General features: G+C 40.8%; 1 protein-coding gene across 1 annotated transcript in view; it reads right to left on the reverse strand.

The window, feature by feature from the left end:
• The window catches only part of LOC140995368 (netrin receptor UNC5C-like), a 201,316-nt gene that overhangs the window by 30,054 nt on the left and 145,068 nt on the right, over positions 1–26,194 (reverse strand). The window contains exons 5-7 of the mRNA XM_073465343.1: positions 16,270–16,450; positions 13,638–13,805; positions 12,663–12,827 (exon numbers count right to left, since the gene is read on the reverse strand). Coding sequence (XP_073321444.1) covers positions 12,663–12,827; positions 13,638–13,805; positions 16,270–16,450 — 514 coding nt within the window. The remainder of the gene's footprint in view (positions 1–12,662; positions 12,828–13,637; positions 13,806–16,269; positions 16,451–26,194) is intronic.

The following is a 26,194-nucleotide window of genomic DNA, read 5'->3' on the forward strand; positions in this document are numbered from 1 at the left end:
CCTTTTGATGATGTTGAAAAGATTGCGGTGAAATACCCAATGCCCCGACTACATTGCTGCACAAAGTTGCCCTGTTATCAAGGTCCTTGCACTTGTCAAGGGGGAATAGAATTGGATAATCCTCTTAAGTACCAACTCCCTGATCTTAATTATGATCATCATCATCCTCATCTATTTAGGGAATCTTTATCTTGTTTCTACTTTAACTTGAAGGTCTGTAACTTCAGAAAAAGTGGGATGCCAGGCAGCCATAAAAAACACACACACAAAAAAATCACTTCTAAACTTGCTTTTTTCCAATCCTATTTTCCTACAATAGTGTTCTGGGACACTTTGAGATAAGTTAACTAGGCTATACCCTGCTGTGAATGTGTGTGTCTGTGTGTGCATGTGTGTGTGTGTGTGTGTGTGTGTGTGTACAGAGTGGAACGTGTCTAATACCAGTGGGCTTAAACACCCTTTTTTCTCAACTGTCTATCAGTTTCCATCCCATCGCTCTTCAGATCTTTCTCTTCCTCCATAACTCCCGCTGTCTCTGTTTCCATCTGTTTGATTTGTGGGTGAATGAAACAACATGTCCCATTGGAGCTTTCTACCTGCTATATAACTGCAGGATACCAAATATTGTCCTTTTTCTCTTTAAATTTTCACTTTTCCCCTATCATCTTATTCTTTTTCTACCCTGAATTTCCATTGTGCCTTCACCTTACAGGTAAAAGTCACAGACTGTGGCAAACTAAGCCAATTCATTCACAAACGGTGCTTAAGTGGTAGTAACAACATCGTGATACATGTTTTTCTTTTAAATCTCGCAGTGCAACTGATGTGAGAGTAAAACACACATTTTCTTACCGGCAAATTAGCTGTTATGCAACTGAGATTCAAACTAAAATGATCGGTTTCAAAGATATCTCCCTGAACGTATTGTAAAATTCCCTTGATGCACTGACATGTCATTTCAGTTACAAAACCTCCTCAGTGTCATTTTGTGAATTGAAAAATAGAAAATGGGACCAATTTACACTGTGTGTATGTGTCTACTTCTTTGCTTTTTCATATTATTGTACCAAACTGCTTCTTTGAAACCTGCCTATTCTTTAATTCTGATGTTCTCTCATTGTTGGACAGTCTTGCATAATAGGCCGTCTCTTTTTCTGAAAAAGACTGGGGGCTGAGAAAAGGCACCGAACGTGGGTGTGCACTTCTGACCAAACCCAGATGAATGAATAATGTGTTTGGACCTCTGTGTGTATCTAAGCGTGGCCCGAGGCTGTGCTCTGTGAAGCCAGAATGACAAAATCGGCAGTGATAGAATGAGGAAGGAGCAGTCTGACTAAGTACTGATAGCTTCGCACACCTATGTTCATTTTTACGAGCACTCATGCGAGCGACCGACACTCACGACGCATGCAGACACATGCACACATCTGTATTAACTGTTATCCACATGTCATCTCTCTCCTTTGCTTTTCCTGCTTTGTACCTGACGAGCAGTTTCATGCCCGGCCCGCAAGTCTGACGAAATTGGATTTAGATTAAAAATATGTGGCACAACAGAGGAATTGAATAAATGATACAACTGTGATGTTCCAGCACGTATAATCTGACAGCTCTCTATATGGAGGGACAACGTTCTGTTGCAAAGGTCAGGACACTCACACTCACACACAAACACACACCAACAACCAACACGTGTTCACAAGCATAATAAAGGAACTTGAGAATGATCGTATTGATCTATCAGAGCTCAATTTAGGCAATTTTCAGACAGCTGACAAGAAGACAGTGGTGGGTCTGTGTGTAAATGTGTGTGTATGAGAGACTACCCTTTAAAGAACATCCTCACTCATAGGCAACTGTCTATCATAGTTTTTTTTACAACAGCTCAGGTGAGATGCAGTGCTGACAGACTCCTTTTTCCACTTGTGATCTGTATGTCAGCGTCTTTTGCCTATCACGTACAAGTGTGTGTATGCTCATGCGTGCATGGACTACTGGCCAATACACTCTGTATTAATATCAGTCATTGACAGACTTAGACTTAATCAGAAAAATGTTATTAAAAAGGTCTTTGTTCCATGAATAGATCTTTTTCTTGTTTATTATTATTTATGATAAACATTAGATATGCATATAGATGCAGACGGAGGCTTCTGTTCGTACTCTGCGTTCATTTCGTCTGTATTTCTGCACGTTTTCTGAAAGCTTAAGGATACGGACAGAGCAGCACCTCCAGCAGTCATGGGGGGCAGTGCAGCAGTGTAGCCAATAGAGGAAGACATTTTACAAATGGCTGAAATTGGTGAGAAGTTTTAGTGAAAGTCACAGTGAAAGTCTGTGCGAGACTAATTTGACTCTGAGCAGCTCCCTCTGAAGGATGTACCGCTTAACATCCATGCCAATGTGAAGGATGCAGGGAAGTATGAGGGCAGTGATGTTATATTATTTGAAACATATCCATTTTTATATGTAAAGGGAGCATAAATGAGAATTAAAAAAAAAGTTCAACCATTGTGCAGGAGCCAAATATGGCTTATGAAGATACCTCACCTGTGAAATACCAACAGTCATACTTAAAAAAGATAAAAACAAAGATTACGTGATTCATCTCCTCACATTAATTCAAGTTTCTAGACTAAGCAGTAACACAAAATGTATAGGAATGTATGATTACATGTTGAGATGCATTACCATTTAATCCATGAAGTGTTGTATCTTTGCTTCAATATTTGCTAATAAGAGTCCTATTCAGATGTCTTTGGATAGCAATTATGCAGATGTTCAAAGAGCTCTTCTGTATTTCACTGAATATTGACAGAAAATGTGTCACATTTTTGACCTGCTTTGAATTTGTAATAGTTTGTCAACAACAGTGTTACCTTACTAGAGGAGTATTGAATAATGTGTTTGTGTTGTGTCTGTGTGTGTGTGTGATCACAGCCAAACGGTTTTGGGTTGCAAAACCTAAATGATTTTGCCAGTGTTTACTGTGCACATGCCAATCTCCGTTTGCTTGGAGTGTGTAGTCTGAGCGAGTGAGTGAGCTGGTGTGCATGTGTCCAGAAATAATGGGCATTGTGGCAAAACTTTGTCTAGAAAAAAAATAAATAAATCAAACAAATCTGGGAATTTGGTCACATACAGTTGGTGACCGTATGTGTGTGCCAATGTGTGCAACTAGAACATTTGGGGCCTCAGGAAACTGCAGTACACACACACACACACACTCTCACACGAAGTCGATCACACACATGGCCTGTTGGAACAGAAGCCCCGGCTCACCCTCCGTCAGCATGGATCGCTGCGTATTGATTGGCTGAGCTTTTTGTCATTCTCAGAGTCTGTCCAATCTGCCAAGGAGAGGATTTAAAGGAGGAGAAAAAACAAGGATAACTCAGCTTAGCTCGTCTCTATCTTCCCTGTGATCTGCATCCAAAGCGGAGCTGTGGACAATCACTACTTGAAACTCATTCAACTGCCTTTTTGATCTCGCTTGGCACAAACATGCAAACACCACCCGTACTGCACTCCTGGCAGACACATCCGCTCTAAGTAACTGGCAGGGATGAACGGAAGAGAGACAGTCGGAGATAGAAAACGAGCATCATTTGCAAATGTGTCCATACTTATCTTTTATAGTGTAGATGGGAAAAAAAAAAAAAAAACTTGATGGTCGTTGGTGCCAAGATATAAAATACCGAGCCACTAAAGCCAGAAGGTGTATTTCTGGCTGCAAACAGCTCTGTATATAAAGTCATTAGATCGCATGCACAGTGTAACAACCCTGTAATAAAGTGCAATTGCAGCTATTTAATGAACCGACTGAATGCAAGCCTTTCAATGCGACTTGTTTTATCCAACTGAAAGGAACATTATGACCTCTTTCAGCGTGTGCTGGCTGCAAATATGAATCACAAAATCCTGGCAGAAGCTGTCTCCCTCCGCACAAATCTACAGCTCAGCCACCTCCCACCCTTCACATCGCCTCAAGCTAAGCTGGTCTGTAACCGACACAAACAGCTGTGTCACACTCGAAAAAAAAGAAAAAAAAAAAGAAAATAGAGACACGTCAGCAAATTAGGATACAAATGCAGAACGACAAAATGCTGTCTTGTCATTTGCTGTTTTTGGCCGGAGGGTAAAAGTTTTCAGGCTTCTCAGAACCACAGCACTGTCCTCACTCATGAATCATTACTGACTTTAATGTGACATGTGTAGATGTGAATGACCACAGATCTATTTGTGGTCAAGGGGTGTTGAAGACCGTGAGAAGTCTACAATCGGATCCCACTTGTCTCAAAATCAAGAACCAACTCGGGCACACAGCCTCTTTACTAGGGCTGGCAGATTATGGCCTAAAATAATATTGTGATATTTTCAGGCAACATTGTAATATAAAATATGTATATATATATCTTGAAATCTGCTCAAAATTTCTTTATAATTGCTGGGACCGAGCGATAAAACTGTATCACATCTTCATACATAAATATCTTAATCAGTCAATTGTCGACATTTATCACCGTTCCCAAAACAACATGACTGTTGGAAGTGACATCTGTATCAGACCTTTGTTGTATGGTTGCAAGAAAACTAGTATCTGAAAAGAACAAACAGCAGTCGCCTTAATGAAAGTCCTGTTTTTGTTTCTATTAATTTTGACCTATATGGTCATTTTTCTGATGAAGACAGGCTCTAATATTGACAATGTGACGGAATTGTAGGGATGACTTCTGGTGCTTTCACAGAACATTAACACAATGAGATTTTTGATAAATAATTATCAGTAATATAAAACAATATCCAAAATCTAAGACAATATATAGTCTCATATCATGGCAGCTATATTTTGCCCAGTCATCCCCATCACTCATGTTGGTATGGAAGCTGTTTCCCAAACAGTGAGTAGAAGTCTAAGCACCTATATAAAACTATAAGGTCACTGGTATTGACCAAAGACCATATCACCTGCCTGCAGATACAGTACAGTCAAGGGTCTGCGGTAGAAATCTTCAATATTGCCACTTTCACTGACAGCTGTGGATGCTGGACCGGAATTTGCTAACACAGCTATTGGATGTCGAAAACCAGATATGGAGGTGCTCAATATTGCATTTGTGATCTGACCTAAGGGCCTGATATTATCCAATACGGAGAAGGACACGGACAGCAGAAACAACACGGTTCTGTTTCGACTGCATTGGGATTCTGGATAGGAGGACGTGTTCATACATGCTGGGGCTGTATGTTGGTGGTCCCTGATGAGGAAATTGATGTCGCACAGACACTTGAAAGGTATAATTTGAGCTCAAGCCTGCATGTAATTCAGCCGCATTAAGCACAATGTAGCAAGAGGATGAAACAAGAAGAATCAGGCCAGCATAAAGATCAATATGACGTGACATTTACTGTATATCTGTGAGAAAACAGGTCTAGCTTGGTGATTAGTGTCTTCCAAAGCCAGTCATGCAACCTCCTAGCGCTCATGTTACCAACTGTATTTCTGACTATAAAAACCAGGGTGACAGTCTGTTAAATGAGCAATGCCTGCTTCTATCTCATCTCTTGTTCTCTCTGTATCTGTTTGGGGCTAGTCATCTCACAAAACACACTGGGATGATGAAACTGCTTCAGCAGACCTTAAATGAGAGTCATTAGAACACATCACAGACGCTTCATGGATCGCTTTGAAGATAAAACGAGAGCTCCTGCAATGGGAAGTAAAAAGCACCGTAATGATAAACGGCAGAGGTCCTTTCCCTCTTGCACCTCTCAATTTCTGGATTTTTTCAGTTTGTATAAATCGCTCTCATTATGTCACTTTGAGGAGCCAATAGTTGCAGTGAAAGAGGTAGAAAGAAAGAAAGAAAGAAAGAAAGAAAGAAAGAAAGAAAGAAAGAAAGAAAGGAGGAGAGCAGGTACAGCTGAATATATATATATTTTTCTCTCACCCGTTTTATTACGTTTTAGGTCAGTTCATACCTCCTGAAGAAGTACTGCCCTTGCCAGGTGGTCTTGTGCAACCCTGTTAATAATCTCTCTCCTACAAATGATGCATTAGCAATGAGCTTATTTGACATATCAGTCATCAGCTTGGATGATACTTCAAAAGAGATTTTGAGGGGTTCGGATCAGCAGAACCGGATCAGTGTCCGCAGTCTGACCGCGCTCCGCTGAGTTCTAAGTGAGCCAATACGCTTGTAAACACAAAGCAAGTGTTCAGAACTAAGGCAAATTGCCTACTTTGGCGACCATCCAAAGTTGGCTGGCTACTCTCCAAAATGACCACAGCTGCAACAATCTCACAAATTGCGGATCAAGTGAACTGGTGCTGAATCGATTCGCTGCTATCAGACAGGAAGAAAGAAGGAATCAAGTTAATTAAAGGAATCTGTCACTGCTGCGGTGCATTCACTTTCCAGACACAACTCTGGGATCCTGCACTACATTTTAAATGAGGGACGTCTGATTATGTTTTAGTAGACCTCCTATGTGAGACAATTAAAATATCAAGACTCATATAAATGATAAAATAAGAATTACTGTATAACAAGGTCATTTACGCTGGTAGCTGGTGTTCCTGTCTACCTGTTTCCCGCAGCTGAAGTAAAAGAAACATTCATGGAAAGTCAACTATACATAATACAATTAAGTGGTGCAGCATTTATTTGAAGGAGGAAAACCCAAAATTGTGTTTGATACCCAGAGGATGCTAAAGGGATTGTAAAACTCCAGCTGAGATAGTGTACAGTATATCCACATTTATAGAAACATTCACCTTTAATAATTGAGTAATAGTATGCGCCGTAGGCTTTGGAAATTCTTATTTCCATCACACAAGCCAAGGTGTAAATGATTAATCCATGACTTTCTTTGTGTTAGAGCAGACTTAAGTTTTACAACTACTGAAGCTACTGTTTGATCAGCACAGTAAAAAAGATTGCGCCATCAAGGGAACAGATCATAAGACACCAGAGAAACTCTCATCGAGCGACTCAGAATGAAACGTAACTACGAAACACAAAGTAAGAGCCAAATGTCAACGCTCAATCAAAGAAAGAAACTCTAAGATCAGTAAGACAAAAGGAAAAAAAAGGATGATGATAAAACATAAAACATCGACTTACATGGGATTCCCAAATCACTCTTTTCTTTGGGCTCAGTGGACTTCTGAAAAAATGAACCTTGGGACGGGAAGAGGAGGGGATGGTGGAATGGATGGAGGAAGGGAGAGGAACACAACAATCAAAATCAAACAAACACGTCAAATAAAATGGAACAAACTTGACAGGACACGACACAGAAAAAACGCCAGCGTTCGGTTCTTTCCTCGCGTGTTTTCTTGCTTCTCTAGCTATATTAAATGTTCTTAGTTCAAGAATCGATTTAAAAAGGTCCAAAAAAAGCTTCTTGAAACCACTTTAGAGTGAAAATAAGAAAAAAAAAAAAGGAGGATCATTTCAGAAGCCCTCATGTCTGTGAGACGGTTACTGCTGTGTCATGCTGAGCGGTCCACTTAGTCGTGGCAGACAGAAGGTCTATGTCACAGATGAACTGCTGATGTACTGATGTATAATTGAAGTGCTGGTGTATAATTGATAAAGGCAACACAGCAACATGGTGCATTTAAAAGCTTCTTGGCGGACCGGCTGGATGTACAAGACACACTGATTCGTCACCGAAGGGCAAATAAAACGGGACGAGGTTAAGTGGGGTGATGTGCGAATATAAACGTACAGTAGCACTGGCATGACGTGGCGTTTCTCATTAGCTATGCAGGTGGGCGGGGCTACATTTGCTGAGTCATTTTAGGGCTACTGTGCGTAATTCAAGGTGGTTATTTACATGAATTAACATATTTTAGTACTGTTTAATCAGATTTTCTAATTTTTGTATGAAATGACTTCGTGCTGAATAAATTACACGACTGCATCCAACAAATGTCATGCTGATTAATGTCTGAGTCAGTGATGATAGTAGGAGTAACATGCCATGACAGAGATTTATCAGAGATTTATGTTCCAATTATAACACAATGGTTCAAACAAATATGAAAACAATGGTGGCGGTTAAAAAAATGAAGCGTAAATGATTTAGTAAGAGCCGACACAAGCGTTTGTGTAAAAGAAAAGATGGCGCAGACGAGGACAAAACATTCAAGAAAGGGGGCAGAAAACAGCTAACAGGCAGCGCAGGAAACAATACAGCAAAAGTGAAGTGATTAGAAGCCACGATGAGAAGAGACAAAAGTGGGAAGAATGGGAGCTTTGAATGGGGAGATGGCTCGTTCGATGCTCCGCGGCACCTGCTGACACCGCTGATCGGTTTGTATAATACAACACAAACACTGTTCGATGTTCAACTCGAACACTAAAGTTACGTAACAGCCTGTATCTCCAGTGATTTCTCTGGTTTTAGAGACCACACAGCAGATTTTTCTTTTGCTGTGGAGGAGGAGTGCTGTAGTGCGCACACACACACACACACACACACACACACACACACACACACACACACACACACACACACACACACACACACACACACACACACACAGAGTAGGTAGTGAGTGAAATGTCATGCTCTCAAGGATGACACAGTGGAGCTCTGAGTGAATCTGCTCCAAGAATCCTGATCGATGTGTCATAAAAATGTCAACAGGCCAAAAGATATAAAACAACACAAACAATTTCCAAAAGCAAAAAAAAAAAAAAGTGAAGTCCTACAGCTTCTGTCACAAGTAGACATACACACACACAAACACACAGGCACGCGCTGATATAACTCTCAGATAAACACAGAAAGAGAGGAGGCACTCAACATGGGCCAGAAGCGAGGTCAAATGGATTTCTACCTCTCAGGATTTAACAGGACAACTTTAGAAAAAAAGGGCAGCGAGAGACGGTGGAAGAGATGAATAGAGAGGCGGTAGGTGTTGGTGGAGAGAGAACGAGAAAGAGAAAGAGTGATAGTGGAGTGAAGTGCTTTTTGAGCACAAAGTCAATTACGGAGCACTATCTAAAACATTAACTCCTCCTCGGCAACACTGACAGAACATTATCAGTTCATTCACAAGCCTTTAAACCAGCTGGAGTTAAAAATGTGAAAGCCAACATAAACAATTCAAAAACTAATTCATCTCACTGACTTTCAAGCATAAATTTGTTCTCTGCACTAAATGTGGAAACATTTTTGTGCTTTACTGATGCAAAACAACTTAGAAATGTTAGTGCAGCTGCCCAGTTGGATACCAGCACCGATGAACCATTTTCTGTGCAAAGACCGCATTTTAAAAGATCCATCACTTGTAAACAAAAAGGAAGCGTAATACAGGAATCACTCCAAACCTTTCAAATATACAGTACTCTACCTTTATGCTGTGCATGCAGAAACCCCCTCTAACAACCACAAACACACATATACACACACACACACACGTGCACGCACACACAGTTCATGGTTTCCTGTAAATGCTACAGGAAACAGCTGAAACATTAGTGCTGACATGAAACCACGACTGTGGAGTTATTTTAAAGACAGAAAATCAATCAGGGGAAATGAGCCTAAATCTATACCTCTCTAGGTTATATCCCAGATTCTGTGGCCATACCTCACAGGCCTCAGGGAATCCTTCCGATGGGCCAGAGACACACTATATAACACACCATGTAAGGATATACAGTAAGTTCTGTCAATAATGTGTCTACAGGCGAAGCTTTTTGAGGGATTATATAATATTATTCCATTGCTCATGACATAGACCAGCTATTAAATCATCACTACCATCCGTTCCCCCTCGGGAAGTTCCCTCACACAATCAGCGGCTCACATGGGTGAAGGATTTGTGCTCACTGATAGAAAATATCTCTCCTGAACAGAAGTCCTCACTGCGTTCCTGTTACCATTTAATTAAGATACCTTTTATTTGACCCTATTTTATGAGTGCCAAATCCATGACAGGCAGAAATATGTGTAAAATCACCAATAAACACCCTAAAAAGAAAATCAGGTTCAGAAAATCAATAAAGATCAGGCGACTATGTAGAGTTTATGCATCAATAGTATTTTTTTTTTATTATGTTTTATTTGTTTTATTAATATATGGTGACAGTAAACTTTATTTGTATGGCACCTTTGATACAAGAAGTGCTTTACAACAAAGAAATGACATGCACCAAGTGCTTCAAATAAAAAAAAGATATAAAATGAATATTAACAGGGATAGAATGCCATTATTAATGTCAAATAATATGAAGAATAAAACCAACTTAATAATATTGGTGAAAATAAGAAAATACAGAGAATGCATAACATAAGATGAGAAATAAAACCCACTGAAAAACAATAACAGTAAAGCTAAAAATGGAGTAGATGCATAAAAGATGCAACAAGTAGCGCAGCGGTGGATAAGTGGGATGCAAAGCGCAAACAAGAGTTTCAGGCCTTCATCAGGAAAGTCATTAACTAGTTTTAAAGGCTAAATTAGTTTTTAGTTTTAGTGAGCTGGCTTCCCTGGTAACTATATGAACTGCGATCCATAGCTTTGGGATGCAAATGACAAAGACTATATATGGGAACCTCCAACAAACTGGCAGCAGATGATCTCAGTGTTCCTGAAGACAAAAGTTTTAAGTTTCAAACACTTTAAGCCTTTATTATTGCAAACACGGGCTACATATCTGCCAGGACCAAAAAGAGTTGCTTCACTTTATAATAGTTTCACTCTATTATGACAAGACGAAGTGAAATGCATGTGGGAAGCTAATTAACTACATGTCAGATTACATGTTTCTCACATCAGCAGCAACGCCGACACTAATTGAAGTTATTTTGTTATTGAAGAACTAAGCAAGAAACAATGCACATCTGCATCACCTATTCACTGTGTTTGGTTGGATATATTTGCTGTTTTGGACAGGATTCTCTTGAAAACAAAGATTTGCATTTCACAAGACCATCCAGGTAATAAAATCCAGAATAAAATGTACATAAATATGGTGGTGGCATCCCAAAAATGTCTTCATCAGTCAAGACAAAGACAGTGCCTCAGCCAAATGGAGGTTACAGACAACATGCTTTTGGGACAAATGAGTATGTCTGTACTGTATGACTGGGGCTTTGTCTGTCGTACTGTACCATCACATCGGGTCAGTTTTGACTGTAACTCCACTCCACTGTGAAACTTCCTAAAACTAACCTCAGAGACGATCCGAGTCTCACAGAGAATCCTCGAGCTTGAGGGAAAATCTTTCTACAGTACGGCTGCCATGTTGTGTGAAAAGAAAACCTAATGAGAATTGATGGCACAATTACAAGCATGCTTGTGTGTGTGTGTGGTTTCAAAAAAGCACTTTTCTGTTTTTTACCTTTCCTCTCCTCTCCTCTCCTCTCTTCTCTTCACTGACAGGCCTCTCTCTGTCTCTCTCCCTCTCTTTCTCCCTTCATGTCAGATGCTTGTCTGCCAATTACTCTGAGCACAGAGAGTAACAAGCACTGTTCCTACCAGTCAACAAATATAATTGCCTCCACCTTGGAAAAACTGCTGCTGCTGTATTTGTGACGTTATGACTCGTTATGACTCATTACAAGCCACATTTTCCATGTGGTTTTGTAATTTGACCACGCTGTTGTTTTTTTTACTGGTGTCAGAAATCACTAAATTGGGGATTCTGGATGATTGTTCCACGTCATTATCTATCATTACTTTGCCTATAAAGCAGGTGTTCTGGCTTGAGTAATGAACAGTGAAGCTGGGAAAAGTAAGATTGCCCATTATGATATTCAGAAAGCTCTCCACAAGTCATCCCCGATGGGTACAGAAGAGTATTGTGCACTTGTAAGGCAGAGCAAGAGCAAAAAAAAAAAAAAGAGCCAGAGGAGCAGGTAGGCTTCTGGAGAAAGGCATTACACCAAAGGGACTGGGGATCAGGAGAAAAAAAAGATGGCAATAAGGATAAGAGACTTGATGCAAAGAGTAGCAGGAGGAAGAGGAGAGTGAGATTAATGGGCTGATGAAGTGGAAGAGCAATAGGAAGAGGAACATAAAGAAAGAAGTGTCGGCAGCGAGAAGAGGGAAACTGCCACAGCTGCTACAACACAGACAGGGTGATACACACATGAGCTAAATGAGAGATGAAAAAGAAACACAAACCAATGACATTTGCAATTATTTTATGCATGTGCAAAGTATAAATGACTTAATGTCAGCACAACCATGTTATAAAACCTGCCAATGCCTGCTGCTGACAGAGAACAATATGTGTAAGGCTGTTATAGCAACTTTTAACAGTTTTAAGATATCAACTAATCAGTGATCAACATGACAACAATACATTCAAAGGTTCCTTTTATTTATGCTATATTTAGTCATGTTGTGATTATCAGTATTTTAGATTAACTCAGTTGTCATGCTGCTTTTGACTCAATATGGATCTTGTCCTTGGGCTAAGAACCTGACCATACATCACCGCTCCGAAGCCCTTTCCAATCTGGGGGTCAATCCGCTTTCAAGTCAATTGCCATCTGATTCAGACACTGCGAGGCATTTGTTCGAATTGGCATACACATTTTTCATGGTTAGGTATGATATATGACGGAACCTCAATGCATTTAGGGGAGAAATGTCAATGCTTTTGTGAGAAGATCCATTATTGTGAACTCACTTTGCATGCAGAGTCCGTCGGTGCAGTTCTGAGACTGGAGCACCAGCCCCTCGCAGTCCCTTCCTCCGTTTTTAGGCGCCGGGTTGTTGCACTCCCTCCTCCTCCACTGGGTGCACTCTGTCCCACAGGCAGACCACTTACTCCAGTCCGTCCACACACCGTCCACTAGGGGGGAAAAGAGACACAAAAGAAGATGAGGGGTGAGAAAGAAAAGAGATGAGACAAGCAGTAATGTCCTCCATTATATCCCAAACAGGCTTAAGTGGAGCACATAGGGTGGAAAAGTACAACAAAAGAAGAAGAATCAGTGGACAGTGAGTGTCCAGGACAAAGCAGGTGGAAACTTGGGGCCACAGATTAAAATAGCACAAAAAAGACAAGGATACAGTACAGAACAAATACAGTACGGACACAGTTCAGAAGATACAGTAGAGCTGGCCTATTAAACTGGTGACCCGCGGGCCTCTTCTAGCTCAGAAGCAGCCACTGAGTGGTCCAACGTACATAAATCTGATATATGACAAAATATATAAACTACACACATACAGTATATGTCCATGTAGATCTCACACACATATACTAATATGATGTACCTCATCAGACTGCACCCAGGAGATGTTAATATTTGTTTTTAATTACTATATTCAAGCTATTGACAGTCACAAGTAGGGGAGTGCTCTACTGAAAATATGTCTCTGTCAACCCTGAGATTGACTAAATTTGACAATGAACACCATTGGTTTAACCCTGACTCGACTTCTAAGTACATGTTTATTTTACCGGCATCTCCAAACAATAATTAACGCTAAAGAATATAATATTTGGAGGCAGCATACTGAGAAACGCTAATAATAATTTGTCATTACCAAAAGCTAGGAAAAGGTTTTAAGGTTTTAACATGTTGCTGCAAATCCGGCCCAGTTTCAATTTGTAGTTGAGTAGTCCTGCAGTAGAGCAAACCAAAACAAGACATACCGGTGCAAAGCGTGGTACATGACAGCTTCTGGATGGCCTGTCCGTCACAAGGCAGCCCTCCATTGAGCGGTGCTGGGTTAGTGCAGCTGCGGGTTCGTTTCTGGAAACCCCGTCCACAACGGCTGTTACACACCGACCACTCTGTCCATGTCGACCAACCACCGTTCACTGTGGCAACAGAGATCACTAATCAGTACATGAATCCATACATGCACTTCAGCCGCACAACGAACAGCATTTTATTCAGTTTTTATTGAAACTTTTTTTCATTTTTTTGCTGGTTCACATTCTGTTGTTAAAAGAAACGATTGCAGGGAGAAGTCTGTGACTACTTTAAGCTAATGCTATCAGAAATGTGTCTTAGATCGTCTTCATGTGAAAAAACAGATCAAGAATCCATCAGTTTACCTTGTTTACCATGCATGGATTGATATATTGAAATTGCACTTCACACTTTTCGACATAATGCGCTATCTATCATTGTCATATTTGTATTTTTTGTTTTGTTTCTTTATGCTTTGAACGTGCTCCGTATCTATAATTGTGTTTTGCGAACTTGCTTGCCTCAAATTGGCCCTTAAGGGACAAATAAAGTATTTTGAATGGAATCCAACAACAATCTGTAGCAGACACACTCGTATGAAAGCCTCGAGTTTATACATACATTCTATCACAGAGGCCTTTCATCCTCAATGAAAGAATCTGAGATTTTGAATGTGTTGTTTGATTTAACTGAGCTATTTGTCTTGATGGAGTCAGTATGTGTCTTGCAGATGCCAGGAGGCAGGGCTGTTGAAGTTTAGTGAGAACAGCTGGATCTTTCTGCACAGCTAAAAAACACACACAAACACACCGACACACACACACGCAAACACACAGTCTTGTGCAACATTTCCATTACCCTGCTGCTACTGTGGTACAATTTTTTTCACACTGTGTTCACATGCTTTCATGCTGCTTGCAAATTGCTTAACCCTGAACCCGTGTTGGAGAGAGCACAGGGAGAAAACAATAACTACTATAAGAGCAATCCTGGTTTCTGAGCTTTCCTAATCCTCACTAGTTGAAGAAGCCATGTGTGTTTGCACAGTCTGTTTGCATCTTTCTCTCCATTTGTATCTTTTCCCACTCTCTCTCTCTCTCTCTCTCTATCTATGTCTGCCATTTTTTTTCTTTTCGGTTATCTACAAGATTTTCCCTGCATCCTGTCACATTTACACTTGACTGCTGCTTCATTATTTTGTATTATTGTCGTTGTTCGTGAGAAAAAATGTGGCAGTGGACTGCAGACAAAGATAAGGCCAGATGAGAGACTGACAGGAAGAGAGAAATCAGGTAGAGAGTTAAAATGAGTCACAAGGACACCCAGAGAGAGAGAGAGAGAGAGAGAGAGAGAGAGAGAGAGAGAGAGAGAGAGAGAGAGAGAGAGAGAGAGAGCTGACATCAGGTGAGGTGCAGTGGGTTGAAATTTCCACTGCTGCATTTCAGCTTTGTCTCAGCCCAGTGGACTGTGCCCACTCCTTTTTCCCAACGCCCAATTAGAAATGAATCATCAGAGTGAAAAAAAAAATATCAGGCATAGTCACTTTTGTCATCTTGGCTTCATCTACTCGTTTTTTCCTCCCTTTCTCACCTGGTTTCTCCCACTTTCCTCTCCTCCGCCTCTCCTTCATCCTCACCTGTCTCCCCTCCATCTGTGGCCTCACTATTTTTTGTTTCCTCCGTTTTGTTTTTTTTCTCGCTACTATTTCACCTTGTCAACAGTATCAGCCGGGCCCTCGCAGAGCCGAGAAGATTGAACCGCAGATTGAACAATCTATTTCTGTAAGGATACATCAGTGTCAAACCACTCCATCTCTCCTGCTGTCTGTATCGAACACGCACACGCGCACAGTTATTTTTGATTGAAACACTCCTCCTAGTGAATAGACTCAATGTTATATTTGAGAGAAACAGTGTGTGTGTGTGTGTGAGTGTACATTGTTTCCTCCAAATGTTTCCTGTCCTCTCATGTCAGGCTGGCATTTGGTAAAATGAAAAAAAAAATGAAGTGAGAGATTGCATGCGCGGCATTTTCCTCCTATCAACAAGCTTTCTCTTCTCAGTTTTTTGTAGAAACCGTGACAGAAGAGCATTGCCCGAAACACAAACCAACACCATTCAGAACTGAGCTACTCAACAAAAGTTTTCTGTTGTTGTTGTTCACAGCTGTTATCACGCCATATGCTGCGCTATTCATTTAGTGGCGGGACTCTTGGCTTGGAAACCTGCAGACATTTGGAAAGCCCAAGTGTTCCAATTTAAAAACTGAAGGCGCGATTGGTGGATTTTAATTGGGTGAGGTCAAGGGTGACTGTGGGAATATCAGGCCAATCACAAAGAGAGTGTTGGCATGGCAGAAGAGCTAATTTCATGTGGCAGATGGGGGCTGGCTCGGCTGATCAGAGACTTTGTTGGGTGGCCGCGGAGAGCATTTAAAAAAAGGTGTCATATGAGTGAAAGTCGACACTTTAGACACAAAAAAAAATGCCACACACACTCATGAAGCAGACAGCCCAGTCAGAATAGATACAGCTTTTTAGTGACAAGATATTTGGCCACTTACAGAGCCAGCCGCTAGTTTGCAACTCACCATAAACAATGACAGTTGCTGTAGTGCTTCGCCTTTTGGCCACGATGTTCTTCGCCACACACGTGTAGTTGGCCGTGTCCGACAGACGCGCCTGCTTGATGATCAGGTTGTGGTCGATGGTGATGTAGAAGTTTCTGTCCTCCGCCGGGTCGATAATCTCTTCATTCTTTAACCACTCCACCTGGGAGAGACAGAGCGGGGAGAGAACGAGGTCAGTACAAAAGTTTGCAGATCAGAAAAATTGAGCTAACGAGAGATAAATAAATTGTGTTATTGTTTGAATACACCACGGAGCTGCACGCCTTATCTCATTTTATAGTGGAGAGGTTTGTTCCAGCCGTGAAAGCCAAACAACAAATTAAACCAGATGAACAATTATTCATTCATCATTAGTTCTTTGCTTTTCTTTTGCAACTCCATCAGATCTCGCCGGCTGAGGGGAAATTATGCAATCGCGTTCTGATCTTGTTTTCCCAACTACTCCGTCCTGCGAGCAACGGCTGGGGGGATAAAATAAAAGATGGTTTTGAAAGTGATGTTCATCTAAAAATGTCTAAAAAGAACTAAACTAACAGAATCAAGTTGTTTGTTGGTATAATCTTGTTTTTCAACCTTTCCAGAAGACAAAGAAGGATGGAAGGATTTTTTTAAAAGGATGCTGTTGTAATCTTGTTTCTCGATTGTTCCACAAAGAAGACATACAAGTAGATAAAACAAATATGGAACGCTCTGTAGTGACTACCAAGACTGTCTTGTGATCTCAAATATACAATTTACAATCAAATGAACAGACTTTGTGGGGTGAGATGTGAAAATAATAGAAGTAATGAAACTACAGGAAGATGTTTATGCCTCAAGTCACTAATATACAGTTGAAATAAGACCCTCATCTACAGCGGACCCCTCACAATATGGACCCCTTGGGGTGGTATTGCACAAAAGCAGGAAAATGTCCTGAACATATGCTTTCGCAAGGTACTGTGAAGGGTGAAGGGTGCAACAGCGGGAAACTATCCTATTTATGAGCCTAATCACATTTCCTGAGTGCTGTATTTACTGGTCCAAACGCTCATAAATCCAGCCTGTCCGAGCTTTATGGCAGGCACATAAATGTCCGAGCCGCGTTGTTTAATTCATGTTGTTTAATTTCCTCCTCCCTTCGCATTAGGAAATGGGAATCTCAGATGCAGAAAAGAGGACATTCAGTGTTATTCTTCAGTTTACTGCCCGCTCAGGCTCTGCCGTCACTCTTCTTCGCTCTCGGTTATTCTACCTGCTTCTACCGTCTGATCTTTAGAGATTCGGCGGTGCTCTTTGGCCACGGGGCTCACACTGTAGCTCCGAATTCTCAATCTTAAGTGAGGTGCTGTGTGACCTTTCAGTTTCCATTACAAAGTAAAGGTTATAGTCGAGGAAAAAGCAAAGACAAACAAACAAACAACACATATATACACAGCTCAAATGGTCGGGCAAAGAGTTTACCCTTGTAGGGTAAAAGTAGAAAAAAAGTGTAGGTGCTGTCTCACAGACGGAAGCAAATTAAATGTCTGTTATAAGGATTTTGTGTTTATTTGCGCCCAGGATAGAATAATAAGCCGAAAAATAACGAAGCGGACACTCGCAGAGAAAAAGGCCTCTGCTTAAATACAAACTCAAATACAGAGTTCACAGTAATGCAGTATATTTGTTTCCCTCTGCTCTTCTCACATTTGTTATAAAATGACTCGTTCACATTTTAACATTATATAGAGGCTGTCCTAAATACACGGCGTGTTGACATTTAGTTAAAATATACAAAGATCACATATGACTGGCAGAAAAAGTTTTCCTCTTTACTTAACTGAATTATCAAAGAGTACCGCCATCAGGAAGTGTCTCATCCCTGACATGACTTTTTAAATCAATTTAAAAACGCACTACTTTGGCTCTGATGCGTCACTCAGCATCCTTTCTCTGTCTGCGGTCACCACTCAATGATCCCGCCCACAACACTCTCTGACTGGTTGCACATCAAAAGAAATAATAGCCTGAATATTCAACACTGAATCATCTGAATCTGCAAAGTAACTGTAACTAAAGTTATCGAATACATTGAGTAGAGTGGAAGTATTAAGTAGCAGAAACTGGAAATACTTAAGTACCTCAAAATTGTACAGTAGTTGGGTAAATTGTACTTGTTACATTCCATCGCTGGTTATTCTCAGCTTTGACACTAAGATTTTTATTTTTACTGCTAATGTGTAATCAGTGTTAATTATCTGCTGCTGGTTTTCTTGATCACTAATAATCAGTACTGGCCCCTGAGAACACCACATCAGTAGACCCCTGCAATGCACCATGATAGAATATCTGCACGTTGATGGTGAAGCAACAACAACAATATAAAACAATTTAACTGGGCAAAAAAAATGAAAGAGATCCCAAACTTCAAGCTACCTCATGAGCCATGAAGAAATTAAGTGCTCTGTGACTGTTTTCAACTATATTGCAAGCTGCTGAAGTCAGTGTAAATAGATTATGTCATAAAATTCCTCCTTCTTGGCTGCACTTTGCTTGCACTGGTTGGGAATAGCCACAACTTCTCCTGTATCCTAAAAAGGTCCCTGTTGGGCTGATCTGGGGACAACAATGGTCAATACTGTAGCACATAGTAAAGTCTGTGCCATTGATGCTACGGCACATTAAGATACTGAAAATTTTAATTTGAAGATAGGCAACAATGTCCACTATACCACATCACACACAGTTAACTGCAAAAAGAAAGAAAATGTGCAACACCACCAACAAACAAAACACATAGGAAGTGGCTTAAATCAATTGTCCAGGTTATTGTAACACTACCAGTAAGACCTCTCAATCCTCTTTACTTTGTTGTAATAATACTCAATATTTACTGCATTGACCCAACTATTCAGATGAGTGAGCTACTAAAGTAAACTGTGAGTTTTAATTGCAAAAAAATGTCATCACCTGTCTCATCACAATCTCTATTCTTATCCTGCAACATGTTGAAACTATACCGCTCATGAATGCAACCATTTACTTTACTTCTCAGCTCCTCCGTTCCTCCAAACAACGTTAATAAACTACTGTCAGTCAGCGAAACCAATCAGGACAACATGTCTACCTTCTTTTAAAAAGTCATTTAAAAAGTCATTTCTAATTAACCTGGAGAACCTTCGGCTCTGTAACCTGCTTACTCTGGCAGTTTATACTGCAGCGCTAAAAAAAAGCTCTAGTTGTATGTGTGTGCATACGTTGAAAAGTAGCACAAAGTATATAAAAAAGCAAACGTATGTTACTCGCCACTGGGAACAAACCAAATGTCCTGTTGTCTGATGAAACAAACTGTCACTGAAATCAACAGTTTAATTAAACTAATAACATACGACTGAATGCATTGGATCAAAAGTGACTTTCACTGTAAGGATTATGTGTTTGTGTAATCAGCTTTTCAAGTTTCTGCTCTAAATTTGGTGATTTTTGATTCAAACGTTTGTGATACACTAGAGGATGAAGTGTTTCCTAATGCATCGAGAAAGTAAGCTACTTCTTAAGCATCATAAACTTCTTAAAAAGCCCTTATGGGTTAGTTGGAAAATACACGATGAAGTATACTTTTATTTGCAGGACTCTCACTTTTACAGAAGTATTTGAGTAGTTCTTCAACCACTGGGTCCCATGAAGCCTGATGAGATCATTTTATGTTTTCCAGCAGAACATAATAATACTACTTCAGACCTTCACTGGCAGCTTATTAAAATCAGTTGTTCGCTCCCGCATGATGATGCACTGAAAATAGCCGCGGTCTTTGAAGCCTGTAGGTTGAAGCATGTGAGACGGATGCGTGTGCTCTGCTGGGCTCAGACAAAGGGACCACATGTGGTGGCTATACTGCCGCTGCCATCGCATCATTAGCCACAGCTGGTGTAAGAGAGAGTGTGTGTGTGTGTAAATGGCAGAGGGTGGCTGATTGGATCAAGCCAACCCCAGGGGAGAATGTGTATTTGTTATTTTAACTCTCGCCCCCACATCACCTGTCTCTCTCGCTTTATCCACACGCCACTAGACACACACACACACACACACACAAAACAACACCCATAAAGCATTGGTTTATTGCCATGGTGTAGATATGAAATAATGGCATTATACATGGCTGTGTGGAGATACTTCAGACGCTTGCAGTGTGTGATCACACACACAAACACACATACATACACACACAAGCCACCTTTGACACCCTTGCACAAGCACAAACATAAGCAATACTCTTGGCCTTTGTTTCAACCGTAACAGGATTTTAGAAAAGGTTCAAGAGGAGTCCATTCCTTTTTTCTTTAGACAAAGAAATCAAATGGCTTTCTTTTCAAAGGGATAAAAGCTTTTGTCTGATCAATTACACACTCGCTTTGTTCATGTTTTCTTTCTGTTTGACCTGATGACTGAGATATGAATCTGGCTGCAGGTAGATTTCCAACCTTGTGCCCATGAATGCTAGATAAAAGCAGATTTGCAGTGTTTGGATATTGCAATATACGCTATCTGCAGTGAGATGTGATTAATTCAAATATGTGAGTAATTCCATACATTTTTCAAACTCACAACTTAAGGACAAATGTCCCATCTCAAGTCGTGCAACATCTAGGCGGCAGAAAAGTGTAATGTATCTATTGAGATATGCATCTTTCTTCGGCAGTGGAACAAAGGCTCGGTCGCATGCTGTGCAAGATAAAAGTAGGCCAAGATATAGAGATATATACTCCCTTCTGCTGCACTGGAGAGCAGCACAAAATGTTTGTGCGACGCAAGCCTCGCCGCATATCATATCATATCACCCGCCATATCATAGTCACACTGTGTCACAAAGAGAAACAGTGTAAATCCTGCAAAAGCAAAACAAATGGCAGACCACAGAGCAAGAAGTGAGATAACAAAGCAAAGAGTGTCTATGACAAATGCTAAAATATGAAATGCTTTGTAGAGCCTCTACAAAGAGGCTCATATGGGAGTTGATAACAGCGCTGAATAGATACAGAGTCCATGGATAGAATCAGCCACTGAATCACAGCATTTAATTTTTCAAAGTAGAAGCAGGCGCAAACACGCAGATGCACAACAAGAGTATGACGAAAGAAGAGACGGACCGGTTACAATAAAGTCTGATTCTGCAATCAAAGACAGGCTGGGAAATCAGGCCGTATGTGCCTGTGAATCACTGAAGTGTTGATATGTTCATCACTGAGGATTATCCCCTTGATTAGATATATTATCTGGATTTCTATAAGACCACAGAAGAGTGGGTTAAAGAGCTCCTGTAGTGACTACTCTACCTATGTGTGGGCAGTGACTGAGTGGTGCATCAGTGTTTTCCATCTGTCCGTGTTTTAATAATTGCCCCCCCACCCCCACCCGCTCCATCAAGCTCCGTCACTTCATTTCACGGCAAACTGAGGCCGAGGTGTTGAACATCAGAGGAGAGACAGTGGAGGGACAATCAAAACAGACAAAAGGACAAAGTAAAGCTCCTTTTATGCGTCAACAGTGCAATCTTTAGTTTACCTTTTTTGAGTAAAGAAGGAATGAAGCTTCAGTGCATACAGCTTTATTTACAATTTGGAATCAATTTGGCTCGTCTTTGTCTGAATCATCCCGAGGAATTAGCATGAAGAGGGCAAGATGTGCCGAAAGGCTGTTCATAAAAACTAAAAATAAAAAGACTGAGAATGTGAGTGACGTGTGAAGTTTTCCTCTCCTTAATTAAAAGTCTACCTATGCAAACTTTTCTACAATTTGCTTTGCCAAATAAAATTGCCGGTGGCAAGTTTTCTTCAGAGTGAAGGAGCTGTTGTTGTTCTGCAGGACTCATAAGACAGTTGTTTGCCTCCGTCTCAGTGTCTCCACCCCCCATCACTTGTTTCTGCACTATGTAACTTCAGTGAGAAGGTTGGCTCACAGCGGTACATACATGTTCACTTCAAGATACAAGTTTTCAACACATAACATTATTATGACGTCATGAGTTTTGTTTGTAGTCAGCACCTACGTACATTACGTCTGACAGATTGTTGCAGACCTGGTATTTACAAATCATTGGTGTGTTCAGGGGGCGCAGAATCACAGAAAATGCAGATTTCTACACAATGTTGCTTTAAATATTAAAGTAAACATACGTCAGTGTTTCAGGTAATATTTTATTGTTCAATATAAAATCAAGACAATATTTTTTCCCAAACCTTAACCAGGTGATCTGTGTGCCTAAACATAACCACAGACATACAAATATAAGGGAATTTGGCTTAACAGCAAACTATTATTCAAGATTATTATCAATAATTGACTCAATAATTAAAAATCAAACTCATGTCTGATCTCAGGTAAAGAGATATTCTGTATTGTCAGGCTGACCCACTGTATCAAAGTACATTATGCTTTATTCTTATCTGCATCACACGCCACATGGTTGGATGGTTGCATAGATACGCTGACAGTCTAAAAGAAACTCATGTTATTTAATTGTACAGCTCTACTGTTGGAGCTTCTCCCTCACATCTCTTATCCAACTTAAAACTACAGTGTAAAATCCAGCAACTACCTAACCTTAGATATCCCTAATGTACTCAGCCCGAGGATCAAGTACCACAAACCTTATAAATGGAATGAAGCAGAAACTGCCCTCAAACTAGAGTCTTTTTAAAGATCTGCTAACTGATGTTTTATTACGATTCTTGTAAGTGTGACTTTTTAAATGCCTCACTCGATGTGCAGTTTTGCCGCCTATGTTAGCTGTTTGTGTTCTTGTGAATGTTTCTTGTTCTCGGGTCACTATTGATCTTAACCTCAGAGACTGCCAGACTGAATAAAGATGAGCAAAAAATAAAAATTATAAGGAATATGCAGTTGAAAAGCTGTCGAGAAGCGAGGCAATCATAACCTCTAACCCATGCGCAACAATTTGCTTCTCCGAGCTGCATTAGGTGAACATTCACGAGAGTCACTTTGATACGTCTGGATGACTGTCTTTTATCCCGATACCATAACTCCATTCTGTGTGTAGGTTTGCAGAAACATAACATGCATCTTTGGAAAAGCATCTTAAACACTGTCCCGCTGTCCTTTACCAGTCATAACACCCTCCTATACACACCCCCTGCACACTCGGATACACACACAAGTACACACCTCTGCCAGATGTGCCAAACTCATTTCCACTGGCTCTGACTGGCATCTAGAGAGCAATCACCATAATTGGCATGCTTGTTTCCATTATCAAACACTCACATGTGCACGTATGCTCACGGAGACTCATACCAAACAAAGCCACACACACAAAACGCAACATGCCAACCCAGTTCTCAAGAGGCCGGCCAGTCCAGTCAGCACAAAACAAACCGAGAGAGAGAGATAACCGAGGCAGGAGATAATTGAGGACATTAAAGCAGGAAGACGGGAAACAAAAAGAGAAGAGATGAGAGAGGGTCAGAAGAAGACAAAGAGGTGGAAGGGATGGAGGAATTAGGAAAAATACAATAGTGTAGTGGCTGAGAGGCTGGAGAGACAGAGAGCAGGTGGGAGAGAACATATTGAGAAGCACAGACACAGACAGAGTGAGCGAGAGAGGAGACGGAGAATGAGAGATGAGTGTTGGCGGAGCGGACCATCCATCTTTCTCTTCTGCTGCCATCAGCTTTCTTGACACAAACCCAGACAATTGGCTATAACTGTCTGCTCGTGTTTATAAGGGGATAATACCAACAAATGCCACACACACACACACACACACACACACACCTACACACACGCGAGCGCACACACATCACCCGCCTCCTGATGTGTAGCTAAGTAGAATAGTAATCAAGCTATTCATTAGCGCAGTAACAAAGGCCATTACTGGCTAATCAACAATCTTCAAACTCAATCGAGGAAAGCTAATAGAAATTTAATCCAACAGCGCACATGAATATGGTGAAGACCATGTGTTTGACTGTGTGTGTGTGTGTGTGTGTGTGTCTGTGTGTGTGTGTGTGTGTTGACATTAGATGAAACAATTAGCTCATTTTGATAAGATGAACAAAAAGGACTCTGTTGTTTCAAACAATTGCAGGGGAGTAACCATCATGGTGGGAAAAAAAGTCTTAAATTGCTCCCCCAGCATCAAGTAAGTAGTCTAAATGTTCCCAATGAAACACCCATGATGCACCAGGAAGTGACCTTTCTATTTCTATTCCTCATCCACACGAATACACGAGCAGAACACACTTGGACCCACATGGTGAAGCTACTGAACCCCGGCTGTACAAAAACGTGCCCAGGTTCAACCACCACATCATTCAGCCGCTCTCGAAAAACATTTTTGATCAAAAGGCTCCTAAACCACATTGATCTCTCATTTGATTTGATTTTAGATATCAAATCAAGTGAGAGATCAATGTGGTTTAGGAGCATTTTGATTTCTAATCCAGTCATTACTACGAAGGATTGAAATACTCATCAGCAGCTCTCAAGTGTCAACAAAGCTGAGAAATTGTTTATGATAATGGCGGTTTGTACTGTTGCCTCACAAGCCCTGTGTTTGATTCCCACCTGGGGCTTTTCTGTGTGGAGTTCATGCATGTTCTCCCCCGACTGCTTGGGTTCACTCTCGGTACTTCAGCTTCATCCCACAGTTCAAAAACATGCAGGTTAGGTTAATTGGTTCCTCTAAAACAGCCACCCGGATGTGCATGTGCAATCTGAATCTAAAGCTGGTACACTCAGCAAAATCAGAAGAAACTGATTGAAAAATTATGAATATTATTACACTATTATTAGGCCTGTCATGATAACAAATTTTGCTGGACGATAAATTGTCCTAGAAATTATTGCGATAAACGATAATATTGTCGCTTTGAGACCATTTTTCAACTAATATAATGATAATGGCAAAATAATGCAAGTACACCCTTTCAAAGATCAATAAACCTTTATTTCTAAAGAATATTTAATATTGGAATGTGAAGAAGACATTTTAAATATCCAAAATAAATAAAGATGGAGGTTGTGGCCAAAGCAATTGAGCCATGGCCAGCCACGGTTCCTTACTGCAGCAACAATGTTAGCACCATTGTCTGTAGTGATGTGGAGGCGTGACGGTATACGTCATGATGATGACGTATGTTTTTTTCAAGGTGTTTCCCCGGTGTCCTCCTGTTAATCTAAACATGTACCAGCTGTCTGTTTATAATTATATGGATGCTGTTATAATGTGTTGTGATTGAGATCCTGACCCACCAAACATCCTGGAAAGTGACAAAGTTACGTTTTTCTATAATTTACATAATTACATAATCGCCATCAGTAAACTGGACACTGTCTGACTATTTCACTCGCGGGGTTCATGAAGTTCACTAAGTCTCGTCGGGAGGGCTGACCGTCACCATGACAACAGTAACTGACCATCGCAGTGATTTTTTTCACCGCGACAGACACTTGGTGAGTTAAAGTTTTTTGCCGGGGACAGACGCTGTTTTTCGGCCAGAAATGTGACGAAGAGTCGGTCAGACCGACAGGCTGACAGACACTTATCCACGAATAACTGCGGTATTTTTTTCCTCATATAAGTTGCCAAAGACACGACCAGTTACTACGTTACTGTTGTTTGGTCCTGTAACGTTGCTTTGTGGGACATTTATCTTTATTTTGTTGAGTGAAGGATCTGTACAGTTATCAGACACCAACACCATCAGATCGACACACCCTCGCTCTGCGCCGCCAGCTCGGTTCGCCAATACTGCGCCATCTGAAACTTTCACACAAAGGCGGATGCGGAGAATTGGCGCAGGAACCCCGCATGCAAACGGCAGTGTGAATGGGGATGGTGACTGACACGAGGAAAACAAACAAGCATGCAAATGGAAATTATCGAGGCCGGCAAAATTATCGAGCT

The sequence above is a fragment of the Pagrus major genome, chromosome 5 (assembly GCF_040436345.1).
Source record: "Pagrus major chromosome 5, Pma_NU_1.0".
In the NCBI taxonomy this organism is placed as follows: domain Eukaryota; kingdom Metazoa; phylum Chordata; class Actinopteri; order Spariformes; family Sparidae; genus Pagrus; species Pagrus major.